General features: G+C 40.3%; 1 protein-coding gene and 1 long non-coding RNA gene across 8 annotated transcripts in view; both read right to left on the reverse strand.

Annotated features, from left to right (window-relative positions):
• Positions 1 to 16,617, reverse strand: part of LOC309656960 — a 29,768-nt gene extending 13,151 nt beyond the window's left edge. The window contains exons 1-3 of the long non-coding RNA XR_014261628.1: positions 16,527 to 16,617; positions 6,224 to 6,316; positions 5,916 to 6,006 (exon numbers count right to left, since the gene is read on the reverse strand). This is a non-coding gene — a long non-coding RNA (uncharacterized lncRNA). The remainder of the gene's footprint in view (positions 1 to 5,915; positions 6,007 to 6,223; positions 6,317 to 16,526) is intronic.
• A 5,928-nt stretch (positions 16,618 to 22,545) lies between these two features.
• Positions 22,546 to 24,850, reverse strand: part of MRPL22 (mitochondrial ribosomal protein L22) — a 39,180-nt gene continuing 36,875 nt past the window's right edge. For all 7 annotated transcript variants that reach the window (XM_082453962.1, XM_082453964.1, XM_082453963.1 and 4 more), the window contains one exon: positions 22,546 to 22,842. In XM_082453962.1, the coding sequence (XP_082310088.1) occupies positions 22,631 to 22,842 (212 nt within the window). In that variant the 3' untranslated portion in view covers positions 22,546 to 22,630. The remainder of the gene's footprint in view (positions 22,843 to 24,850) is intronic.

Below are 24,850 nucleotides of genomic sequence, written 5' to 3' on the forward strand. Positions count from 1 at the left end.
GGGGAAACAGAGCCCAGAGAGATGATGGGGTCACACTAACAGTAGCAAGTAATATCTGCAAAGCACGTTTTAGTTTTGGAAGCATCTTCACTTCCTTATTTCTCACTTGATCCTCACAACAATTCTACTGGGCAAGTGGTGGTAATATTAATAGCATTATATTATTTACAATTGCCAAAGTATGGAAGCAACCTAAGTGTCCATCAACAGATGAATCGATAAAGAAGATGTGGTATATAAATACAATGGAATATTACTCAACCATAAAAAAAGAATTTAAATTTTGCCATTTGCAGCAACATGGTTGGACTTGGAGGGCATTATGCTAACTAAGTGAAATACATGAGACAAATATTGCACGATATCACTTATATGTGGAATCTAAAAAAAACACAACAAACAAGTGAATAAAACAAAAAAGAAGCAGACTCACAGATATAGAAAACAAACTAGTGGTTACCAGTTGGGAGAGGGAAGGGGGGAGGGGCAATATAGGGGTAGGGAGAAAAAAAGGGTTATTATGGGACTACATGAAATCATGTGTTTGAAACTTGAAAATTGTAAAGCAGTATAGAATTTAAAGAATCTTTTATTCAATAAAAAATAATAATGCAATAAAATAAAATTAAAATATTGGTAACATTATAATTATATTGAAATATAATAATTAGCCTCCTGAACTGTGCACTTAAAAATGGCTAAGACGTGGGGCTTCCCTGGTGGCACAGTGGTTGAGAATCTGCCTGCTAATGCAGGGGACACGGGTTCGAGCCCTGGTCTGGGAGGATCCCACATGCCGCGGAGCAACTAGGCCCGTAAGCCACAACTGCTGAGCCTGCGCGTCTGGAGCCTGTGCTCCGCAACAAAAGAGGCCACGATAGTGAGAGGCCCGCGCACTGCGATGAACAGTGGTCCCCGCTTGCTGCAACTAGAGAAAGCCCTCGCACAGAAACGAAGACCCAACATAGCAATCAATCAATCAATCAATCAATAAACAAATCTTTAAAAAAAAAATGGCTAAGACGGTAAATTTTATGTTATGTGTATTTCACCACAACCAGAAATTAAAATTATATATGGGTATATATATAAAACTATTAGCCACAACTCTATTTTGTACATAAAGCCAATAAAGCTCAGAGAGGCTGTGACTTGCAAAAGTCACACAGTAAGGGATGTGTGGGGAAGCCAGCCTCACATCAGGACTTGCTCTGGACCTTTTCTACAGGGAGAGAGAAACTTCACTCCACAAACATGCCAAGAACCAACCTCAAGCTAGAAGATCAGTGCCCTGAGTTTTCTAAGGAAGCTTCTAATACACTTAATCCAGCACAGCTGCTCATGCAACTCTGCTGGAGAGGCCTGCCTCTTGTGTGATACTGTGCCGAGGGGTAGCTGATCCAACAGACAACAGCTCAGTACAGACTTGCGTGTCATTTACTCTCATTTCATGACGATTAATTTGCTTGGGGACCAAGGGTGTTCAGTGGTTACATTAAGATGCAAAGAAAAAGTAAACATTCATGCATCCTTTATCTCCTCATTTCAAGACAGATAAGTCCCATCAGTGTCTGCAGAAGATATTCTCATTGACATTGTTTATCTGTTCCACTTGACTCCAAATTACACTTGAGAAACAAGAACTATCACATCACGGTGTTTTTATACAGCAGTGGTGACTACAGGGGGCCAGATATTAAAGAGAAAACATCTAGCCTGAGATTCTACTGCAGCATAAACTCAGCGAGATATGACACAAAGAATCAGGCCCAAACATGCAGGAGAGCAAGAAAGCCTTCCTGGAAAAACCCATCTGGGCTTGAGTTCCTGCTTAATATGCAGCATTGTGCATGTTGGTTTTCATTTCATGTGCCAGCTTTGCTCCAACATCTAAATCACTGTGTTAAGAAAGAGTCTGAGGCCTAATCAGAAGTTACAGTCATAGCATGGAGCATAGTACATCATAAGTACCTGTGTTCTGATCCTCCTCCAGCTCGCCCACCTCACTTAGATCATGCATCTCTCTTTCATACCGGCTGTCTGGTCTTGATTCAATATCAGGCTTCTCAAGATAGGGTGGCAAAATGGTTAACTTTGGAACCCAAGAGAGCTACAATGGAATCTCAGCTCCATCACTTACTACTTACATGACCTTGGGAAGTTACCTAACCTCACTGGTCTTGTTTTCTCATCTCACAAAAGGGGAATAATATTGCCTACCCCATAAGATTGTTGTGTGAATTAAACGAGATATTTTGTGCAAAGCACTGGGTACGGTGCCTGGTGGCAGCAAGGGTTCAATAACTGGGCCATTCATGATGCCCTACTATGCCTTGCACTGTTAACCCCAGAGCACATTTTCAATAAGCATTTATTAGCGGTTATCTCAGGGTCATGAGAATGAATGATCTGTTGGTTGGTTTTTACTGTACCTCATTTGAATTATGCTTTATTGAGCACATATTATGTGCTAGACCCTGCTGCACGTGGTTTGTGTCTCAACTCATCTAATCCTCACACAGTCCAATCATTCTGTGGGCAGGGGGAGCAGGAACACGCACCCGGGCAATCTGGCTCCGGCACCTGCCCTCTTAACCACTACTGCCTCTGCCCAGGAGCAGCTGCTACTTGTTTTGCAACCAGAAAAGCAAAATATTTTAAAAACAATTTAAGATAGTAAATACACACTTGTTGAATGACTGTCAGCTCTCATCTGAATTTGCAAGAACCTGATGAGTGAGAGACTGACACTTCTTTTTAATTCAGTCGAAAATTATTGAGAGCAGAGTGTCAGGTACAAAGCAAGATGCTGTGGGAAATATAATAGAAGAAATGATGCCTTCCCTTCAGGGCCTTTAGATGTGGAAGGTGAAATATTACTGCTAGTAGCTGACATTCATTTACTGTGTGCCGTGTGCCTTGTCACTGTGCTAAACACTTTGTCTACATTATCTCATTCAATCCTCATGACAAATCGACGAAATAGGTATGATTAACGCCCCCATTGTGCAAATGAGGAAACCAAAGCTTTTAAATCTTAATAACTTGCTGGGGGTTCCAGGAAAAAAAACCTGCACAGGTTAAGTGCCACGTGGCTGCCACAGGCAATGATTCACATCCATCTTTCTCTTCCCCACTGTCTTAAAAAGCAGGCCACCTGGTGGGTGCTTGAAACATTCCTGGCAAAGTGAATACCCACTTTTCAATACACTCTCATTGCTAAATATCCGTGCATTTACCAGATATTAAACTTTACATGCACATGATTACAGAGTCAGTGAGTTCTAAAGAATTCCACCTTCAGAGTTTATGGGCCTCTTCGTACATCCTCCCCACCAGCATCTCCTCTTCCACCTTCAGAATTTGGAGATGGGCCTGAAATGGAAAAGACATTGCCATCTCCCGCTCTCGCTTGTTAATTCTCAATTTCAAGATGTTCTATTACACCTGATTTATGGTCTGACAGAGCTCATTCTAGCCCACAACCTTGAGCTTGTCAAATGCACGGGGGAAAATTTACTAACGACTGTGTTCATCTTAATGCACTGTAGGGAATTTTTTAAGTGAAAAAGCCTCAAGAAGCAGGGACATTTCAAACATCCAATTATGAATAACAATCGTCTGATGGCTGAGCACTGTAGATCTTCCAGCTCACTCGGTTTTCATCTAATTAAATCTTTCATTTCCACGGGCAGCGTGCAGTACAAACTTGTGCCTGCTTTTGTCGGCAGGAGATAATCAATAGGAGACATGTGGATGCATTTCAGCATTTATTAGCAGCTCAATCAGAAGTTGTTTTATTTTAATAACATCCTTGCCTTCGTTCTGTTCAGGATAAATCGACAGCTTTGATGAATAACAGACAGAAAACTGGTTTATATTATCCCATTAAGAGTAAAGAAATCAGAGAATGAAAGGGAGCTGAGAAATTGAAGAACACTTCAAAGCTGTATTTTCCTTGTTATCAAGAAAAGGGAGAAACGAAAATGCCTTCCATTCACTCTAAAGTATCACCAAACCTATTTGACTTCAGCTAGATATCCCTTCCAGGACCAAAACAATAAATTCCCTCATTCTGAAGCTTTCTACTGCTTTTATTTGCTGATCATAGTTAGTAATTCTTGGTTAATTTCCACTGGAACTGCAATACGGATCAGAAAGGGGAGAACCAGGTACAAAATGTCATTCGTTCACCAGAAATGAACCCAAATGCCCAAAAGCTCACATCCTGAAATAGCAGGCACAGTGGCAGGGGCCGGATGCCTTAGAACAAATACACAAGGTTCACCATGGTGAGGCATTTACAAGAGCCTGCTGCACACCTTAGTCAGTGGAATTTAAACTGATCTGGGGGCCAGAAGACCTCTCTTTGAAATCTCACTTGGTATAGCCAACCATTTACTTGACAGTGCCATGGAAATATCTCTCAGGCATCTCAAATATAACATCTAAAAATCTGAATGTTTTGCCACAATAAGACACCACTTCATACCCATTAGGATGGAGGATATCCAAAAAGTTAATAAATAACAAGTGTTTGCAAGGAAGTGGAGAAACTGGAACCCTTGTGTACTTTGAATGTGAAATGGTGCAGCCACTGGGGAAAACAGTTTGGTGGTTCCTCAAGAAACTTAAAATAGAACTACCATACGATCCAGCAACTCCACTTCCAGGTATAAACCCAAAAGAAGTGAAAGCAGGGGCTTGAACAGATATTTGTACACCTATGTTCATAACAGCATTAAATAACAAGCAATAAGCAAGAGCTGAAAGGTGGAAGCAACCCAAGTGCCCATCAATAAAGCGGATGAATAAATAAAATGTGGCATATACATACAATGGAATATTATTCAGCCTTAAAAGAGAAGTTCTGACATAGCCTACGGCATGGATGAACCTGGAAGACATTGTGCAAGTAGAATAAGCCAGTAACCAAAGGACAAATACTATATGATTATATGAGGTACCTAGAGCAGTCAAATTCATGGTGACAGAAAGTAGAATGATGGCTGCCAATACTCGGATTTTTCTTACTGTGGTAAGACATATATTACCACAATAAGAAAAATCCGAGTATTGTAACGCCCAGATATAGTTGCCCTCTGATATTTCCCACCTGAGCATACAGTGCATCCATTCACTCAGGGGCTCCAGCCAGGGAGCTGGGAGCCAGTCCCGGTACCTCCACACTCAAGCCCCGAGCCCTCCAGGCATTTCTCCACCAGCAGCCAGACTGGGCTTTTACAGACCTAAACCGGGTCCTGCTACCCTTCGGCTTCGAGCTTCCCCTTGCACTCAGAATCCAATGTGGACTCCTCACTCTGAAGCCAGGTGACCTTGCCAAATTCTTGTGCCACATCCTCCCTCACTCTGTACTTCTGTGCTTCTCCTCACACTCTGTACTTCCATTAGTTCCTCAAACTAACCAGGTTCCATCCCCATGCAGGGCCTTTGCCTGGAACATTCTCCCCTCATCCTTTGCAGGCCAAACACTCCTTAGACTTTAGGTCTCAGCATAAATGGAACTTCCTCAAGGGTGCTTCACAGCTGCCACATTGCAAAAAGAATGCCTCTGCTCTCCTGTCAAGTGCTCTCTTAGCCCCCTGGCACTTTCTGCATGCCTCTATTTGTATATCCCTCACTACCCAGGAGACGGTCAGATGCCTGAGGTCAGCGCCCAAGTCTGCCTTGATCCACAGTCCCAGCACTTATTGCAATGTCTGGCACATAGTAGGTATGCATTTGTTGATGAGTGAATAAACAAAGGAATGCATGTTCTTTTAAATCACCCAAACAACGGGAAGCAGAAACCCTGCCTTTAACCCAAACAGCCCCCACCTTCTACTTTCTTAGACACCCAGACAGGCCTTTGTACAGTAACGTGAAACACGTCCCACCTCCACTATCCCACATACCTGCTCATAACGACTGGCACTGGACATTCGCACCCAACGGCACCCTTGCAAAGGGGCCTTGCTTTTCCTGAGATGGGGATGAGAGTGATACCTGTCGAAGACAAGGTAATTGCTTGAGTTGTTTCCTGCAGTGATACAAATCCACTGACAAGCGCCACACAGCTGTTCCCATACTCAGTTCTCAATGGCACGCTGCCTGCTGTATTAGTGAGTAAATTCCTTGAAACAACATGAGATCGGCAATATTGATGGAATATAAAATTAGGTATGTAGCTGCCAAGCACCCCAGAAAGGTCCCGATTCCTTACCTCATTAGTAATGATGAAGCCGGAGGCTCCCCGGCCATTCTTCCTCCCTTTGGCAAGCATCTTCCCCTAGGTAATGCTCCAACAAACAGTAACCTGGGTTACAGTGATGATGATTATTATTATGGACTCTATTTTATTCGCATTTAATTAGTAATTATTTTAAATTACATGGCTGAAGAGCTGCTACAATGGGTGTTTCCTGGCAGTCAGGGGTTAATTCTCCAAAAATGCAGAAATATGGGCTATTTTCAGTTCAGCCGTTAGACGCTGTAGTGATGAACGCCTCTCACTGCCATATGGTGTAGTCTAAACTTAGTGTCTTTTCACAACAATAGTTTCACTTCTATTACCATTAGAGAGAAATATGTAAAAACAGTTTTCTCTCTAAACAGAGCTCCCATGCCAGCAGGCCCTGGAGTATCCTAGAGGAGGAAAGCAAACAATCCTGCAGCACAGATCGGTGCCAGTTGCTTTCTGCGCCCCTCTCAGGGATGCTCAAGTTTACAGCTGATATTTAATTGGCCATAAAATGCACATGTCTTCTTTTGGACTCACGAATCCGGTAACAAACCAGGGGTGAAATCCCAAACCCATGGGGCTCACTGGTGGTGGATGCATGTGAAGCCACCTGGTAACACCCTGTTTTTGCATTTTTGACACTTCGCGGTGGCTTTATTTCTACAGATGAATATGCTCTCCTCAAATCACTGAATCCAGGGAAATAATAAGATGAGCCTGGAACATCTTTTTGTCTCATAAAGTAAGAAAGTCCTCAAACAATGATGAAGAAATGTCAAAAGGACACAGGAAGCAACTTGCAATGGCTCCCACTGGCCAAATCTGGGACATTTTGAGCATGAAAAGAAATACTGATAGCAACAGATTAGTATACAGTGAGTAAAGTAAGTACTCATGAAGCTATACTGATAGAAATAAATGAATAAATAAATTAGAAAAGAAAGCTCTTCTTTATAGTAAACAACTAATAAATGCAAAAGAAATGATGGTTATTAGAAAATCACCATTTACTAACCATCATAGTAATGTTTAATTTAGTCAAGAAACATCAAAGGATGCTAAACTCTAGTGGGTGAGAGATTGATGAGGAAAGAGATACTTACATAGTCTCAAAGTATCTCCTCACAAGATACTTATTAATTACAAAGAGACTTTACAATAATTTTACAGTAGAGACACCTGGCAGACAGCAGCACAATAAGTGAATCAAAGTTAAAAATACCAATAACCAGGGACTCCTCTGGTGGTCCAGTGGTTAAGAATCTGCCTTCCAATGCGGGGGATGCAGGTTTGATCCCTGGTCGGGGAACTAAGATCCCACATGTCGTGGGGCAATTAAGCCCGTGCACTGCAACTACTGAGCCCACGTGCCACAACTACACAGCCCGTGTGCCACAACTACAGAGCCCACGCACTCTGGAGCCTGTGCACCACAACTAGAGAGAAGCCCGTGTGCTGCAACAAAGGAGCCTGCGTGCTGCAACGAAAGATCCTGTGTGCTGCAACTAAGACCCGACGCAGCCAAAAATAAATAATTTTTTTTAAAACGATAGTAACTTAAAAAAAAATACCAATAACCAAATAGACATCGTGTGCCACCCTGTGGGGTGTGATTAAAAGAAAAAAAAAGCATCTTTGGCATTCCAGTCAAAACACATAACCTGAGTCTAATCATGAAGAAACTGGTCAAGACCAAACTGAAGGAGATTCTACAAAATGACTGGCCTACGATCTTCAACCATATCCATGTCACAAAACATAGGATTACCATATGATCCAGCAATTCCAATTCTGTATAAACACTCAAGAGAAGTGAAAGCAGGGACTTGAACAGATATTTGTACACTCGTGTTCATAGCACCAATATTCACAGTAGCCAAAGGGTGGAAGCAACACAAGCCTCCACTGAAGGGTGAATGAATAAACAAAATACGATATATTCATACAATGGAATATTGTTCAGCCTGGAAAAGGAAAGAAATTCTGAAACATGCTATAGCATGGATGAACCTTGAAGACATTACGCTACGTTAAATAAGTCAGTCACAAAAGGACAAATAATGTATGATTATATACATTATACAATAATGTATGATATATGAGGTGCTTATTAGAGTGGGCAGATTCACAGAGACAGAAAGTAGCATAGTGGTTGCCAGGGGCTGGGAGGAGGGAGAAATGGGGAGTTCATGTTTAATGGATACAGAGTTTCAACTGGAGAAGATAAACATTTCTGGAGATGGATGGTGGTGATGGTTGCACAACAATGTAAGTGTACCTAATGCCATAAAAATGTACACTTAAAATAGTTAAAATGGTAAGTTTTGTGTTGCATATATTATACCTCAATTAAAAAAAAAAGTATTCAAGCTTTCGAGTCAAACCTGGGTTCAAGGGCTGGGAGGAGGAGATGGGTAAGTTTATGGCTCTGACAGTAATGATAGTTTCACAGGTGTATACTTATCTCCAAACACCTCAAGTTATATACATTAAATACCTATAGCTTTTTGTATGTCAATCATACCTCAATAAAGCGCTGAGGAAAAAAAAAAACCTGGGTTCAAATTCTGACTGTGCTACTAACTCACTGGGTGACCCTTAGGAAAGTTATTTAATTTCTTTGAACCTCAGGCTTCTCATTTATAAAATGGAGACGATATTCAAGCCTACAAGATAGGATTGTTATGAGGCAGAAGATAATACATTTAGCACAATGCCTGGCACATAGTAGGCAGTGGATAATATTAGCAAGACGATAAATGTCCCCACACATGAGATAACATGCCACGTTTTTAGAGGGCTAAAGCTACTTTGGTGTGGTTGGAGTATGTGGTGCTGAGCGAAGGTACTAGAATGAAAAGCAGATCTTTTATGCCAAGATGAAGAGTTTACACTTTGTCCTGAAGCCTGTGAGGAGTCACTGGAGGGTTGTAAGCAGTGGAGGGAAATATTAGAGAAGAAGAGAGAGAGGGCAAAGACATCTGTATATTTCACTCCGTCATGGGCTTTCTCCTCTCCATCAACACAGATAATTAACACCACTGGCTTCAGGGAAAACAAACCATTAACGGAAACGCCACATTTAACACTCTCACTTTGCAGCAAACACCTTACCAGAACAGGGAACTCGGATATAAAGAAGTAACTAGCCACGTAATAAAGTTAGGCTTAAGCACAAACTCCAAGAAGACTGCTCTGCCTTTATCTCCCACTTGAATCACTGGGTGGAGGGTACAGGAGCTTCCTGGGCTTCTATGACTTAACCAAGGCTTCCCACTGCCTTCTCCATCTGTCCCCTAACCCGTGCCAAGCTTCCTCTGGCCCCTTAACATCTGTGATGAGCAGGGCTGGGTCAGAAGCATTTTGCTCAGATTCAACCTGCACACCAAGAATGGCCTGTGTCACATAACCTCATCTCGTTTCAGTGTTCTAATGTGCTCACGTTTTCACCACTGTCGCTGAATGTCATTTTAAATAGCCGCTCTCTACTAATTTTTCTCTCCATCTATAACGCTTAAGCATTTAGGTGAAACTCAAGGTAATGAAAGTAGCCAAAAGCACACATTTCTCCTGGCTAAACTGCATTTTTCACCTGGTTCTGCTCAGTACTCTAAATGAGATTTATTTTTGATTTTACTGTTTTATTTTCTAATTACCTAAGTAATATACATTCCACCTAGAAAATATCAAAAATATAAAAAAGCAAAAAGGAAAAATAAAAATTACCTATAACCTTATCAACCAGATATAATACGCTTAAAAATACTGGTATACATCCTTCTAGGTTTGTTTTTCTTTTTCCTAGTTTTCTATGCATATTGCTACTTGCTCTTTTGAAAATTGGACTCATGTTGTACACATTGAAAAACTTACGTTTTAAATAATAACTAGTAACTAGTCTTAACACTTCACGTTTTATGTCATTAATAGCATATTGTGAACCTATCCCTATGTCATTCAAAAATGTGTTTTAATGACTCCGTAGCACACCATCACATTGTGTGTATGAGAGCCATGATCTCCACTGTCGAAGCTGTTGCCTGCACAAGCTGGTAGGCCTGGCGTGGGGTGGGGTCCCCCTGGAATAAGAGGAGCCTTTTTTCTAAGTCACACAATGGTGCGCATTTTAGCTAGAAAACACCCAGGTACACAAAGGGAACATAACCTAGCCAGTTCCTCATCATTGGAATGTTTTAGGTCATTTCCAGTTATCTTTATTATGAATATCTTTGTACATATCTTGTTAAATCAAAGAATATACAATTTTTGAGGCTCTTGTTAATGTTGCTGGACTGCTCTCCTACCAAGTGTTTCAGAGTGTTCTTTTCTCTACAACTTTCCAATTCTGGATGCCTCCCTTCTTTTTAATCCTGGACAATTATATACGTGACAGGTACACACTTTTAATGTGTAACTATTTGATTACTAGGGAGAATGAATATTTTTAAATGTTTATTAGTAATATGTATTTCTTCCCTTAAAAATGCTCTATCCATATTTCTTGCCTGTTTTTCTATTGCAGTATTGGTCTCATTGATTGTAGGGGCTCTTTGCATTTCAAGAATGTTAACCCTTTATCTGCCATATATATATATTTTTTTTTAATTTATTTATTTTTGGCTGCATTGGGTCTTCGTTGCTGCACGCCGGCTTTCTCTAGTTGCGGTGAGCGGGGTCTACTCTTTGTTGCAGTGCGTGGGCTTCTCATTACGGTGGCTTCTCTTGCTGCGGAGCACAGGCTGTAGGCACACAGGCTTCAGTATCTGTGGCACACGGGCTCAGTAGTTGTGGCTCACAGGCTCTAGAGCACAGGCTCAGTAGTTGTGGTGCACGGGCTTAGTTGCTCCGCGGCATGTGAGATCTTCTCGGACCAGGGCTCGAACCCGTGTCCCCTGCATTGGCAGGCAGATTCTTAACCACTGCGCCACCAGGGAAGTCCCCTGCCATATATTTTTAAAACATTTTCCCCAATTATACGTTGTCTTTCAATTTTTACTTTGATGTTTTAAAATTTGTACATCATTTTTAACTTGGGAGTAATCAAATCTATCGATCTTTTCCTTATGTCTTCTGCCTTTACTTTGATATTTAAAAAGGCTTTCTCCATTCCAGGTCAGATTGATTTCACCCATATTTGTTTAATTTTTTATTGTACACCTCATAACTGCAACCTAGGTTCTTTTAAACTGGGTTTGGTTTATAAGGTTCAGAGTCTTTTAACCTGTGCTGAACCATGTGGCTGCTTTGGCTGGTAGAGCTTTGGATAGGGAATGGGGAATTGGATGAGGAAATGGGAGGATTATCTTCACCAATGGACTTGGATCCTCTGTGCCTAAATCCTCTGTGTGTAAAATATAGGAAATTACATTTGGAACCCAAGTTTTACCTTTTTTAAAATTATAAAATATGGTACATATACAGAGGGCCGCACAGTGTGATGAACAATCATAAAACAAATGTTCATGTAACTGCTATCCATGTTACTGAGATGGAGAGTGAGGGAGAGGGAGGGAGGGAGAGAGAGGAAAAGAGGGAGGGAGGAGGAGGCGGAAGGGAGAGTGGAGGGAGGGAAGGAGGGATGGAGGGAGAGAGAGAGAAGACAGAGATTCCTACAATGGGTTCTTTCTCAAGGACACACTCCTTTTATCTCTTGATAATCACTATTCTGACTGTTGGAGTCTTCACTTCCTTGTTTTACTTTATGCTTTGCTCTCGTATGTATTCATCACCTATCTTCTCTGCATATTTTTAAGTTTCTAATGGTTTGATATTTTTTCACTCTTATTTATAATCCATTTGTAATTTATCTTACCATATGATGTGAGGAATCAAAAGTTAATTTTCCACAAATGGTTTATCAATTTTTTCAGCACTGTTTAGCATAATACTTTCTTCCTGAATCAGTTTTTTAAAGTCAGATCTCTCAAGATGTAATTCATCCTCTTTAAGATTATAATGCCATGAACTTTGACAAATACATAATGCATAGTCACAACAATCAAGACATATAGATGGAGTATTTCCATCATCCCAAAAAGTTTGCTTGTGCCCTTTTGTAGTCAATCCCCCATCCCCACCTGCCAGGCCCTGGAAACCACTGATCTGTTCTCTGTCCATACAGCTTTGCCTTTTCCTGAATGTCAACCGAATATAATTATACAATGTATAGCTTTTATTTTTTTCCCAATGCTTTTTCCAGCCTTTGAGTCTGGCTTTTTCACTTACCGTAATGCTTTTGAAATTCATCCAAGCCGCTGCCTGTATCAGTAGTTCATCCATCTTATTGATGAGAAGTATTGTAGGGACGTACCACAATTTACAGATTCAATCTTCCAGCATTAAGTATGATGGTAGCCGTAGGGTTTTTGTAGATGTCCTTTATCAGATTGAGGAAGTTCTAGTTTGCTGAGTTTTCATCATAAATGGATGTTCAATGTTATCAAGTGCTTTTCATGCAGCTATTAAGCAACGTATCTTGGTCTGTCTGCCCTGGGAGTAACAGACTCTGCCACTCCAGAGACTTGAGGTTGTAGTCTACTGTCCAGGGAAAACTGTCCAGGTTAGTAGGCAGGGCCTTGGGCCTCACATCCACTGATCACTTTGAACCCTGTGGGTAACTGAGTTTGCTGCCCTACCCCCAGTAGCTTAGAGCTTTTGATCCCTAAAGGAGGAAAATCCAGGGAAGCCAATGGCATTTTGTGTCCGCAACATCCATTGATTGCCTCCCTCTGCCTGGACCTCAGAGGTGGGCTCAAGAGGGCCAGCCTCCTGCCCTGCCCCCAATATTTCTTGTGAGCACCCAGTGGAAGTCTGTGGAAGAGAGTTTGCAGCTGAGTGGGAACTCCTCTTCTACCTCAGCTTTCCCAGATTTACACACTCACCCACACATGGATTTTGTTACAATTTAGCTGATTTCTTCTCCCCACGTGGATAGTGGCTGTGCCTCTCTTCCCCATGCTCTGCCCGAGTGGAGACAGTTGTGAAGCCCATTTCTCCTCGGAGGGGCTTGTCTCTCTTCTGAATGAGGTTACTTGGTTGCCTCACAACCTCATCTTTCTCATGAGCTCAACAAAAGGAACGATTTTGTAGTTTATCTGTCATTTTCTCATTATTAGGACAGAAGCGATGTGCTGAGCAGCTTTCTGTATCTTAAGCAGAAATATAAGAACATTTCAATTCCACCTTTATCCTACACCATATGTATATACTCGAGCTTGTTTGGCGGGCTATTTTTATTCTTACACAAGAATCATGCTACTTTTATAATAAATCTTTCTTTCTAGCAGTGTAAGTCACCTCTCAATCTTCTAAAAATTCTTCAGCCTTTTATTAAGATTCCCAGGTGACCTTAGGATTATATTGTCTAGTTAAAAAGAAAAATACTTTTGACATTTTTATTAGAATTGAAAAGGCTGAAGTATTGAGTTACGCCATCCAAGAATGTGGTATGCCCTACCATTTATTTAAGTCTTCAAGTCTCCCAGGAAAGTCTTACAGTTTTATTTATATGGGCCCTGCATACTTTTCTTATGTCAAGTTTATTCCTAGATATTTTCTATTTTAGTCTCTATTTTAATGCCTTCTTAAAATTGTATATTCTGATGATTGTTGATTTAAAGCATAAGCACTGACTTTTGTATACTGATTTTTTAACCAGCTGCCTTACTGAACTCTCCTTACTTCTAATCATTTTTCAGTTGGTTTTCTTCGGTTCCTAAGGAGGCAATTATACGCAAGTAATAATTTGTCTCTTCCTTTCCAAAGATTTTTCTCTTATTGCATCTTACTGCTTTGACTAAACTTTTGGGAAATGTTAAATAACCATGTATAGTGGGCATACTTGACTTGTACCTGACTTTGGTGGGAAACTCCAGAGCTTCATCATTAAGTATGATGAAACCTGAGGCAGATACAACAAATTCGCTTACTGAACAGTCGCTCAAATTCCCTTCCAGCCTGTACTTGAAAAAGAAGAGAAAAGAACAGCCCCTGACATTCAGAAGCTGGCCAGGCACTTAACGCTGTTATTCTCTTTTTGGACGTAAACCAGGTATCTCACAGAATACCAACTCAGACAAGGTCATCCTGAGAGCATGATTAAATTAGATAAAGCAAGTCCACAACATAATTTTGTCTAAGCACAGACAAAAATAAGGTTGCTGTGCCATCCACATAATACCAAACATCACCCTCTTTTTGCTAAAATGAGTGACTATTAATTCTTTATCAATTAATTACACCTGTTTCCTCACCCTAGTCTGCCCTCCCTATGTATAAAATTTGAGATAATCATAGAATTCCCCCCACACACGCTTTCTGATGGCATCCAATCCAGAGCAAACCTTAGCTTCCTTAGACTCTCCACAACTCAATCAACCAAAGCCCAAATCCTATGAAGTCACTCAACCAAAGCCCAAATCCTAATATCCTCTTGCTGAGGATTCCCCATGGTTCCCCACGGTGTGTGTTCTCCCTTGCTGCAACAAGTAATAAACCTGACTTGTTCAACTATAATTGTGATCATGGTGGTTTCTGGCTGGAGGACACTGACATGTTTTAAGAGGCTAGAAAACTAGAAAGTACATTTCTATACTCCTTTATAGCTAAGGTTCAGTCCTATGACATTTCTGCCAGTCACTGATACCCATGCTTAAATTAGTCTAACAATATGTTGGAATGGGACACTTGCTACCTTAGTGTGGTGTCTTAGACTGAGGCACCACTGTGATAGGTATCAACATGCCAAAATGATTGTGAGAGAATCAATTCTAACTCCCAATTATGACTCAAGTTCATATTTTGATCAATTCTAATCCAGAACCGTACAGAGAAATAGAATGATCCAGCTCATTCCTACAAAGAATTTTAAATTTTTTCTGTATGTTTTATACCCTTGTCTCATACGTATTTTTTCATTTGTATTTTTTTTTTAATTGAGGTATAGTTGATTTACAATGTTGTGTTAGTTTCTGGTATACAGCAGTGATTCAGATACGTACATATATATACACACACACATACACTCTTTTTCATATTTTTACCATTATAATTACAAGATACTGCATATAGTTCCCTGTGCTATACAGTAAGACCTTGTTATTTACCTATTCTATATATAGTAGTTTGTATATGCTAATCCCAAACTCCTAATTTATCCCTCCCCCACCCCCTTTCCCCTTTGGTAACCCTAAGTTTGTTTTCTACGTCTGTGAGTCTGTTTCTGTTTTGTAAATCATTTGTGTCATATTTTAGATTCCACATAAAAGTGACATCATATGGTATTTGTCTTTCTCTTTCTGACTTACTTTACTATGATAATCTCTAGGTCCATCCATATTGCTGCAAATGGCATTATTTCATTCTTTTTTATGGCTGAGTAGTATTCCATTGTATATATATACCACATCTTCTTTATCCATTCACCTATTGACAGATATTTAGGACACTTCTGTGTCTTGGCTATTTGTATCATTTGTATTTCTTATTGGACTTACAATATCTGTCCATTTCAATGATTCTTTCCCCCAAAGAACCAAGAATTAGGAGTGTTTTATTATCAAGTAGATTATGCTTAAACTTTCTTTTTAAGAACAAATTTCTGGTTTTGGGGCACTATGATTTTAAAAAGTGATCTAGGGCTTCCCTGGTGGCGCAGTGGTTAAGAATCCGCCTGCCAATGCAGGGTACATGGGTTCGAGCCCTGGCCAAGGAAGATCCCACATGCCACGGAGCAACTAAGCCCATGCGCCACAACTACTGAGCCTGTGCTCTAGAGCCCGCGAGCCACAACTACTGAGCCCACATGCCACAGCTACTGAAGCCCGTGCACCCAGAGCCCGTGCTTTGCAACAAAAGAAGCCACCACGATAAGAAGCCCGCACATCGCAACAAAGAGTAACCTCCGCTCATCACTTGAGAAAGCCCATGCACAGCAACGAAGACCCAATGCAGCCAAAATTAAACAAAAATAAATTTTTTTAAAAAGTGGTCTATATAATTCTTATTTGAGAGAATGTGAGGCCTTCTTTGTAAATCAATTTTACAATTGCAGAATCAATTTAGAGTCTGCAACTGTAGAATCTAAAATTTGTAGAATCAATTATACAAATTGTTACGGACATTTGAAAAGGATAGATATTCTCCTTAAGAGTACAAAGTTTGAAATATTTATCACAGCTGCTACTATGTAGCAAACTACCTCAAATTTCAGTGGCTTAAACAATAAGAACTTACTAATTTCTTCATGAGTCTGTAAGTCAGTTTGTGGTGATTTACCTATTCTCACCTGGGCTCATTCATGCTTCTGTCATCAGTTTTTGCTGCATCTGCAGCTGTGCTGATGTCTGCTGGGCTCTCTCATGTTTTGTGGTTGGCTGGCTGTAAGCTGGGGCCCACATCTCTTCCACGTGGTCTCTTGTCCTTGAGCAGATCAGCCTGGGCTTGTTTACATGGAGAAGCAGAGGTCCAAGAAAGAAAGAGGAAGCAAACAGGGCCAAGGCTGGAAACCTGTGAACTGTCACTTCTGCCACATTCTATTACAAAGCAAGCCCAAATTCGAGAGGTCAGACAGACTCCACCTCATAATAAGAGGTGCTGCAAAGTCACACTGCAAAGAGCATGGATATAGAAAGAGTCAAGAACTGTGGCCAGAGAAAATGAACTTAAATCATTTCTTATGCTGGGGTCCACTATGGGAACTTGGAACTTTTCGATGACCTTCAGGAGGTTTAGAAATGGTTTCACATTGACTGCAGAATGTATTCCTCCATATGTGCATTAAACAACACTTTTAGGTTCATTTATGCCTTTTCCTTAAATTCCACTTTGTGTGATATTGCCATCCCTTACTTTCCAGAGTGGAATTTTTATGAGTCTCCTTGGGCCATAAGTGAAAATAAAAATTCATTCAAGTCCCTATTGGACAAAAATAAAAAATATTTTACTTGACTGCACAAGTATGATTCATTTCCCAATATTTTCTCTCTTTGATCCAATGTATTTGTGATTCCATACAGATAAATCCTAAGTTATGTACTAACATAACTCAGAGTAGGCTGGTTTGCTTAAGAATAAAGGCTAGAACCTCTCTCATATAGACATCTGACCCTAGACAGTTACATCAGAGACACTGGGTTAAGAAGAGGTGCCTATTCCTAGAAGTGTTAATAATGTCATCTATGTAGTTTTGTCCTGCTTTAGAATCTTTCTGGAAGCTCACCTACGCCAAAACATATCCTGTTTTAAACCCACACATGTGACTGAGCTCTTCTTAATCAACTAAAATTGTAATTACAACCTCTGTACTAAAATGAAATGCATGGAAAAAATCTAATCGTTTTCATCACATAGAAAAACACATCCCTTTTATTTTGCAATGTTTGCAGTATACTCACTTCGCATGCCTTTTCCCTCAGGGTTAGCTGGAGCCTCATCAAGCTTGGTAACTCTGAGTCAGCTCCAAAGACAGTATATTCCCCAACCGCAGCACACATCCCACATCTTACTTCTGGAAGGATGAAGTGGTCCTAACATTTATAGAGTTGAAAACAAAACCCAAGTCGGCATTCTGACAACATAACCCTTTACTGATCCGTATGACATTTGTCATTTTACCCTTTCCCCTCACTGTATCTTTAAGAAAATAAACTTTCCCAAAAATCCAATGACTGTTTCCAGGTCACCCTGATGTCTGCTCCCATAGGCCCATGTCCCTCTGCTTTCGTAACAGCACAGTGGAGACTTGTAGTTAGCGATTTACTGAATTACTCTGCCTTTCCCAGCAGAGTGTGAGCTCCAGGAGCAAGGGCTGATACCTCTTTCACTACCTGTATCCTCAGCACCAGGCATATAATGGTTGCCCAATAAATTATGTTGAGTTAAAGAAAACAAAAGCTAACCTTTTTTTAAGAAAAAATCTATCATATGGTAGCAGTCGGGGTGATGGTTACCTCTGGGGAAGACAGGTGGGTAGTGACTGGGAGGGGGTATGAAGGGGACTCAGAGTTGCTATCACATTCTATTTCTTCACCTGTTTACCTGGGCACGTTCACCACTTGATCAATTGAGCTAAACTTATGATCAGTGCACTTCCTGAATGTGCTACACACCAACTAGAAAAGTTTAAATCTATCATAATTCTCTGACAAAGAAAGAAGGAAATCACAAGCATTCAGATATTGCCATTAAAGAATAATTAAGACATTAGTTTCTGAACCATGTAAAGTTAAGTTTAAGTGGGGACCAAAATGTTCACTTATGTTAGAAAGTGCACTCTCAGCCATGGAAACTAACCAGATGTACTTAGCAACAGTCACAATGGGAGAGATTCATTGAGAAAATGTATATATACAGTGCTTAACACAGTGCTAGGTACCCAGTGCGGCATGTTAGCAATTAGTACACTTTAACAAACCAGAAACAGTTCCAAATAAAGGCTGAATCTTAGATCACAAGCAAACTTTCTTCATTAGAATCCAAGATCTGTTTTGTCCTTAACTCTTTCAAAACAGCTTTAATAGCCTGATGAAGCAGCAACCTCATTTACGTAATTTATAGTTACGGAGTCCACATCACCACCTGGCGTGTTTTAGTCACACCCGAGGAAGTCAAAACTCAAGGCTAAAACTCGTGGAGCATCTGCACTGAAAGAGAGCCCAGAGACCCTCTGGTCCAGTGATTCTCTAGCTGCACATCACTAGGGCATTCATTACAAGTGCAAACCCCCTGGTCTCCCACACCAGATCCTGACTCACTAAGTCTGAGAGTAGGGCCCAGGGATTTGGATCTTTAAACAAGTCCTTCAAGTGATTCTGAAGAAGGTGGTCTACAGACCACCTCTACATGGAGCCTCTTATCTTCTAGATGAATGAAATGGAGGCCAGGGAGGAGACCTGTCCAAAGTCTTCTTCTGGTTAATGAGTATGCCAGGACTAGAATGAAGTTCGCTTTCCACCACTCCAGTGTTATTTCCATGATTCCATGCTATAATAGCTTAGGACCCAGAATGAATCTGCCCTAAATCTCAGTGGCTTATTCCACTGAGCTCTTTACCTTTTTACCCACACATTAAGGTAACTGCAGAGGCCCAGAAACATACCTGTACATTCATTAGGTATGCAGAACCAGGTACTTAAACCTAGAGTTTAAATCATAGCTCCAATATTCACAAACTGTGTGACCCTGAGACAGTTATTTGTAAAATATAGCACGGAGCATGTCAAATAATGAGGTCCCAGTAAATAGTATGTATAATTAATGCCATCTTAAAACATGGCACTAAAGCTACATTCTTCATTTGACTAGAGGGATATTCTCAAAGTACAGTCCCCTACAACAGAATCACCTGGAAGTGCTTGTTTAAAACAGATTTCTAGTGAATCAGAATCTCTGGGGCGAAACCCAGAAGAAGTCTGCATTAATAAGCAAGCACCCCAAGTTCTTCCTCTACATACAAACGTTTGAGAAACAACAGACTAGGGCTGTGGACAGAGTGCCTCTTGTCAATGAAAACACATGTATCAATGAGAACCAGGTAGTGCTGAACACTCTAACAATTTTCTGCTAACAAGAGGGAAGTGAGTGCCACCTACTGCCTTATTTTTATTTATTTATTTGTTTATTTATTATCATTATTTTATTTATTTTTGGCTGCGCTGGGTCTTCATTGCTGCGCGTGGGCTTTCTCTAGTTGCGGTGAGCAGGGGCTACTCTTCGTTGCAGTGCGCGGGCTTCTCATTGCGGTGGCTTCTCTTGTTGCAGAGTACAGGCTCCAGGCACGCGAGCTTCTGCAGTTGTGGCATGCAGGCTCAGTAGTTGTGGCTCACGGAATCTAGAGCGCAGGCTCAGTAGTTGTGGTGCATGGGCTTAGTTGCTCCGCAGCCTATGCGATCTTCCCGGACCAGGGCTCAAACCCGTGTTCCCTGCACTGGCAGGCCAATTCTTAACCACTGTGCCGCCAGGGAAGTCCTGTGCATTAATTTTGTATCCTGCAACCTTACCAATTCATTGATTAGTTCTAGTAGTTTTCTGGTGGCATCTTTAGGATTTTCTATATATAGTATCATGTCATGGGCAAACAGTGACAGTTTTACTACTTCTTTTCCAATTTGTATTCCTTTTCTTTCTTTTTCTTCTCTGACTGCTGTAGCTAGGACTTCCAATACTATTTTGAATAATAGTGGCAAGAGTGGACATCCTTGTCTTGTTCCTGATCTTAGAGGAAATGCTTTCAGTTTTTCACCACTGAGAATGATGTTTGCTGTGGGTTTGTCGTATATGGCTTTTATCATGTTGAGGTAGGTTCCCTCTATGTCCACTTTCTGGAGAGTTTTTATCATAAATGGGTGTTGAATTTTGTTAAATGCTTTTTCTGCATCTACTGAGGTGATCATATGGTTTTTACTCTTCAGTTTGTTAATATGGTGTATCACACTGATTGTTTTGCATATACTGAAGAATCCTTGCATCCCTGGGATAGATCCCACTTGATCACAGTGTATGATCCTTTTAATGTGTTGTTGGATTCTGTTTGCTAGTATTTTGTTGAGGATTTTTGAGCCTATATTCATCAGTGATATTGGTCTATAATTTTCTTTTTTGTGATATCTTTGTCTGGTTTGGGTATCAGGGTGATGGTGGCCTTGTAGAACAACTTTGGGAGTGTTCCTCCCTCTGCAAATTTTTGGAAGAGTTTGAGAAGGACGGGTGTTAACTCTTCTCTAAATGTTTGACAGAATTCGCCTGTGAAGCCATCTGGTCCTGGACTTTTGTTTGTTGGAAGATTTTTAATTGAAGTTTCAATTTCATTACCTGTGATTGGTCTGTTTATATTTTCTAATTCTTCCTGGTTCAATCTTGGAAGGTTGTACTTTGCCAAGAATTTGTCCATTTCTTCCAGGTTGTCCATTTTATTGGCATACAGTTGCTTGTAGTAGTCTCTTAGGATGCTTTGTATTTCTGCAGTGTCTGTTGTAACTTCTCCTTTTTCATTTCTAATTTTATTGGTTTGCATCCTCTCCGTTTTTTTCTTGACAAGTCTGGCTAAAGGTTTATTCATTTTGTTTATCTTCTCAAAGAACCAGCTTTTAGTTTTATTGATCTTTGCTACTGTTTTCTTTGTTTCTATTTCATTTATTTCTGCTCTGATCTTTGATTTCTTTACTTCTACTAACTTTGGGTTTTCTTTGTTCTTCTTTTTCTAGTTGCTTTGGGTGTAAGGTTACATTGTTTGAGATTTTTCTTGTTTCTTGAGGTGAGCTTGAATTGCTATTAACTTCCCTCTTAGCATTGCTTTTGCTGTGTCCCATAGGTTTTGGATCGTTGTGTTTTTGTTGTCATTTGTTTCTAGGTATTTTTTGATTTCCTCTTTGATTTCTTCAGTGATCTCTTGGCTATTTAGCAGTGCACTGTTTAGCCTCCATGTATTTGTGTTTTTTACTGTTTTTTTCCTGTACCTGATTTCTAATCTCACAGTGTTGTGGTCAGAAAAGATGCTTGATACGATTTCAATTTTCTTACATGTTCCAAGGCTTGATTTGTGACCCAAGATGTGATCTATTCTGGAGAATGTTCCATGCGCACTTGAAAAGAAAGTGTATTCTTCCGCTTTCAGGTGGAATGTCCTAAAAATATCCATTATTTTAGAATGCAAGGCTGAGACTGGTTCAATTCTTCTCTCCATAATTGAATTCACTCTGAAAAATGAATCAATCCTAAACAAGACAGCCAAGCAATAAAAAGCATTGTTGGTAGGAGACATAAAAATAGTCATTATTTAAGTAAAATAAAACTTTCTAAGTTAAATGGTTTTTGGAGTTTTAGATTAATATATCTAATAAACTCCTGTAAATTCAAGTTACTGCTAAAACAGTAAAGGAAAATATAATCCCTCATCCACTGGCCTATGCCAACAGTGAAAGGAAAAACTGAACTACAGAATGCCCTAAAATACTGCACTGAAACAATGTGCAGGGATGCTCCCGTCCATCACCCCCTCCCCCAGTTCCAGGAGAAAAATCAAGTGAAATAATAAGGACAAGTTTTCTTATCCTATAACTTTCTACTCAAGTCCAGTATCAAAACTACCACCTGCAGGGCACAAGCTAGAAAGCTAACATTGCCTTCAAACATCACTCAAAAAAGCTTTCTGAATTATATAGTCTGTCACTATGTTTAAAGCTGATTTCTCCTTCCTAGTTGCAAATACATAAAATATACCCAGAGGCTCAAGAGAGATAGGCAGAGCTTTATAAATATTCATGTAAAACTAGCAGTTGTACTTCATATTTCAATAATTCAATGACAAATCATAAAAAGCATCTGTCTTTAATTTTTGTTGGTTTTAGGAAATAAATGGTAAAATATATACACTGTGGAGTCTTAATACCCCCATCATAGAGTGTGAATGATGGTCCGGTTGCGAAGCTCCTGGATATACTCTTTGGCGTGGGCGATTGCTGTCTTTGGAGCCTCAGGTGGAGGTGGAGGGCCTTCCACCAACTTCACAAAATAATGGCAAAAAACCTTCTCCATAATCCCAAAGCGACCTCTGCCATGGTATCGGATGCGTTTCAGGTACTGGCCTCGCCCTGAGGTGGACTGAGCTAGACAGAGAAGAAAAAGAAAATTAGAGGAAACAACTGTATCCACAAGATTACAGCTTGATCAGCTGAGCAATTTCTGCCCTCTCCTCAACTGGATTCTAAGACTACATGAGCTCACTGGCTGGCTAGAGCAGGCTTGTCTCAAGACATGTATCTCCTGAGTCCTTCCTTACTAAGGACCAGGCTCTACTCCAGGTGCTGGAGAAACAGGAGTGAACAAGAATAGCAAGGGCCCTGGCTCTGTGCAGTGCGCACAGAAAGAGAGGCGAAAGAGAGAAAATAAACATGATCATTTTAGTTAGTGGCAAGTGCTATGAATAAAAGAAAACAATGATGTGACAGAGACTGATGGGGTGTTGGGAGGCAACTTCAGACTGGGGGGTGTCAAGAGGCATCCTTGACGAAGAGACATTTGATCCAAGACCAGAATGAATCATTCATGCAAATATCTAGAGGCAAGGTGTTCCAAGAAGAGGGAACAGCAAGTGCAAAGGCCCAATGGTAGGAACATGCTTGGCTTGGTTTAGGAACAGAACCTGCTGAAGCATAGTAAGCAAGAGAAAGAGTGACACAAACAAGGGGAAGAGATCAGAGATGAAGGCAAGATTACACAGAGCCCTGGAGGCTGAGGGAAGACGTTCTGATTTTATTCTAACTGTATTATATTCTAACTGTTCCTTTGAAATCAATGATTCCCAAATGCTGTCCTCAGGCTACTACATCAAACTAACTTAGGGAACATATTTAAAATGCTGATGCTGAGATCCCATCTCTAGATACTCTGTATTTGAAGTGGGCTTTGAAAATTAAATCCTGAGCAAACAACACTCCCCCCACCCCAAGCAATTCTGATTCACAGCCAGGTTTAGGAACTCCTGTATCACATCTGTCCCCTCATCTCCCCTCCCCCATTCAACATGTCAAAGTTTGACCCTGCAAAATTTGAAGAAACCTTTTAAACAGTACAAGAAGAAATCTGTTCACCTGTTCACCCACAGTAAATCAGGGTAGTAATTACCTTCTACTACCTTCTGAATTTACTTAGTCTTACGTTTTTAGTTAATTTAATCAGCCTTTTAAAAAGGTAAAATCTATAGCATATGTAGCAAATTAATTCACTTCAATCCTCACCATTCTTTTACTGTGACAGAACTTTATATTACAGGGACCATATCAAGGTATGTGCTCCACAACCCTCTAACTACAAACCTCTCATGAAATGGTTTCAGCAGAAGCACGCTAGCTTTGCCAAAGAGAAAGCTAAGGCTGAAAGTGATTAAGAAAACTGCCTAGGGTCTCAGTGAGATAAGGAGAGAACTACCACCCTTTTATCAACTTCATCTACTGGCACTAAAGAAATGAATTTAAGAACTTCCAAAGATAGGGGTGGGGGTCAGGTGGGTGAAATGGGTGAAGGGAGTCATAAGGTACAAACTTCCAGTGATAAAATAAATAAGCCATGGGGACGTAATGTACAGCATGGTGACTATAGTCAATAATACCATATTGCATATTTAAAAGTTGTTAAGAGAATAGATCTTAAAAGTTCTCATCACAAGAAAAAAAATTCTGTAACTATGTATGGTGACAGATGTTAACTAGACTTGTAATCACTTTGCAATATTGAATCATTCAGTTGTACACCTGAAAGTAATATAATGTTATACGTCAATTATACCTCAATAAAAAAAAAATCTTAATTTTTCCAAAGAGAAAGCAGCATTACACAAATCACTTTATAATAAAGTACTACCAGGTGTCCTGAATCCACTTGTCAGGAGGAATCCTACAAACAAAAACAGTGACACTGGGAAGAGTGTAGAAACTTCTAAAAAGATTTTACAAACATGATAGCTAATTTTATCCAAAACTGCTACTCTACCCAATTTGAGCACCAATTTCCAAATACCCTGAGAATAAGGAATACTACTCCAGTGAAGGAAGTATCAAAATTAGCTAACTGTGCAGGACTACATAATCTATCAAAACACAATGCTCAACCCTATCA

The sequence above is a fragment of the Balaenoptera physalus genome (assembly GCF_965194825.1).
Source record: "Balaenoptera physalus genome assembly, chromosome: 3".
Lineage (NCBI taxonomy): Eukaryota > Metazoa > Chordata > Mammalia > Artiodactyla > Balaenopteridae > Balaenoptera > Balaenoptera physalus.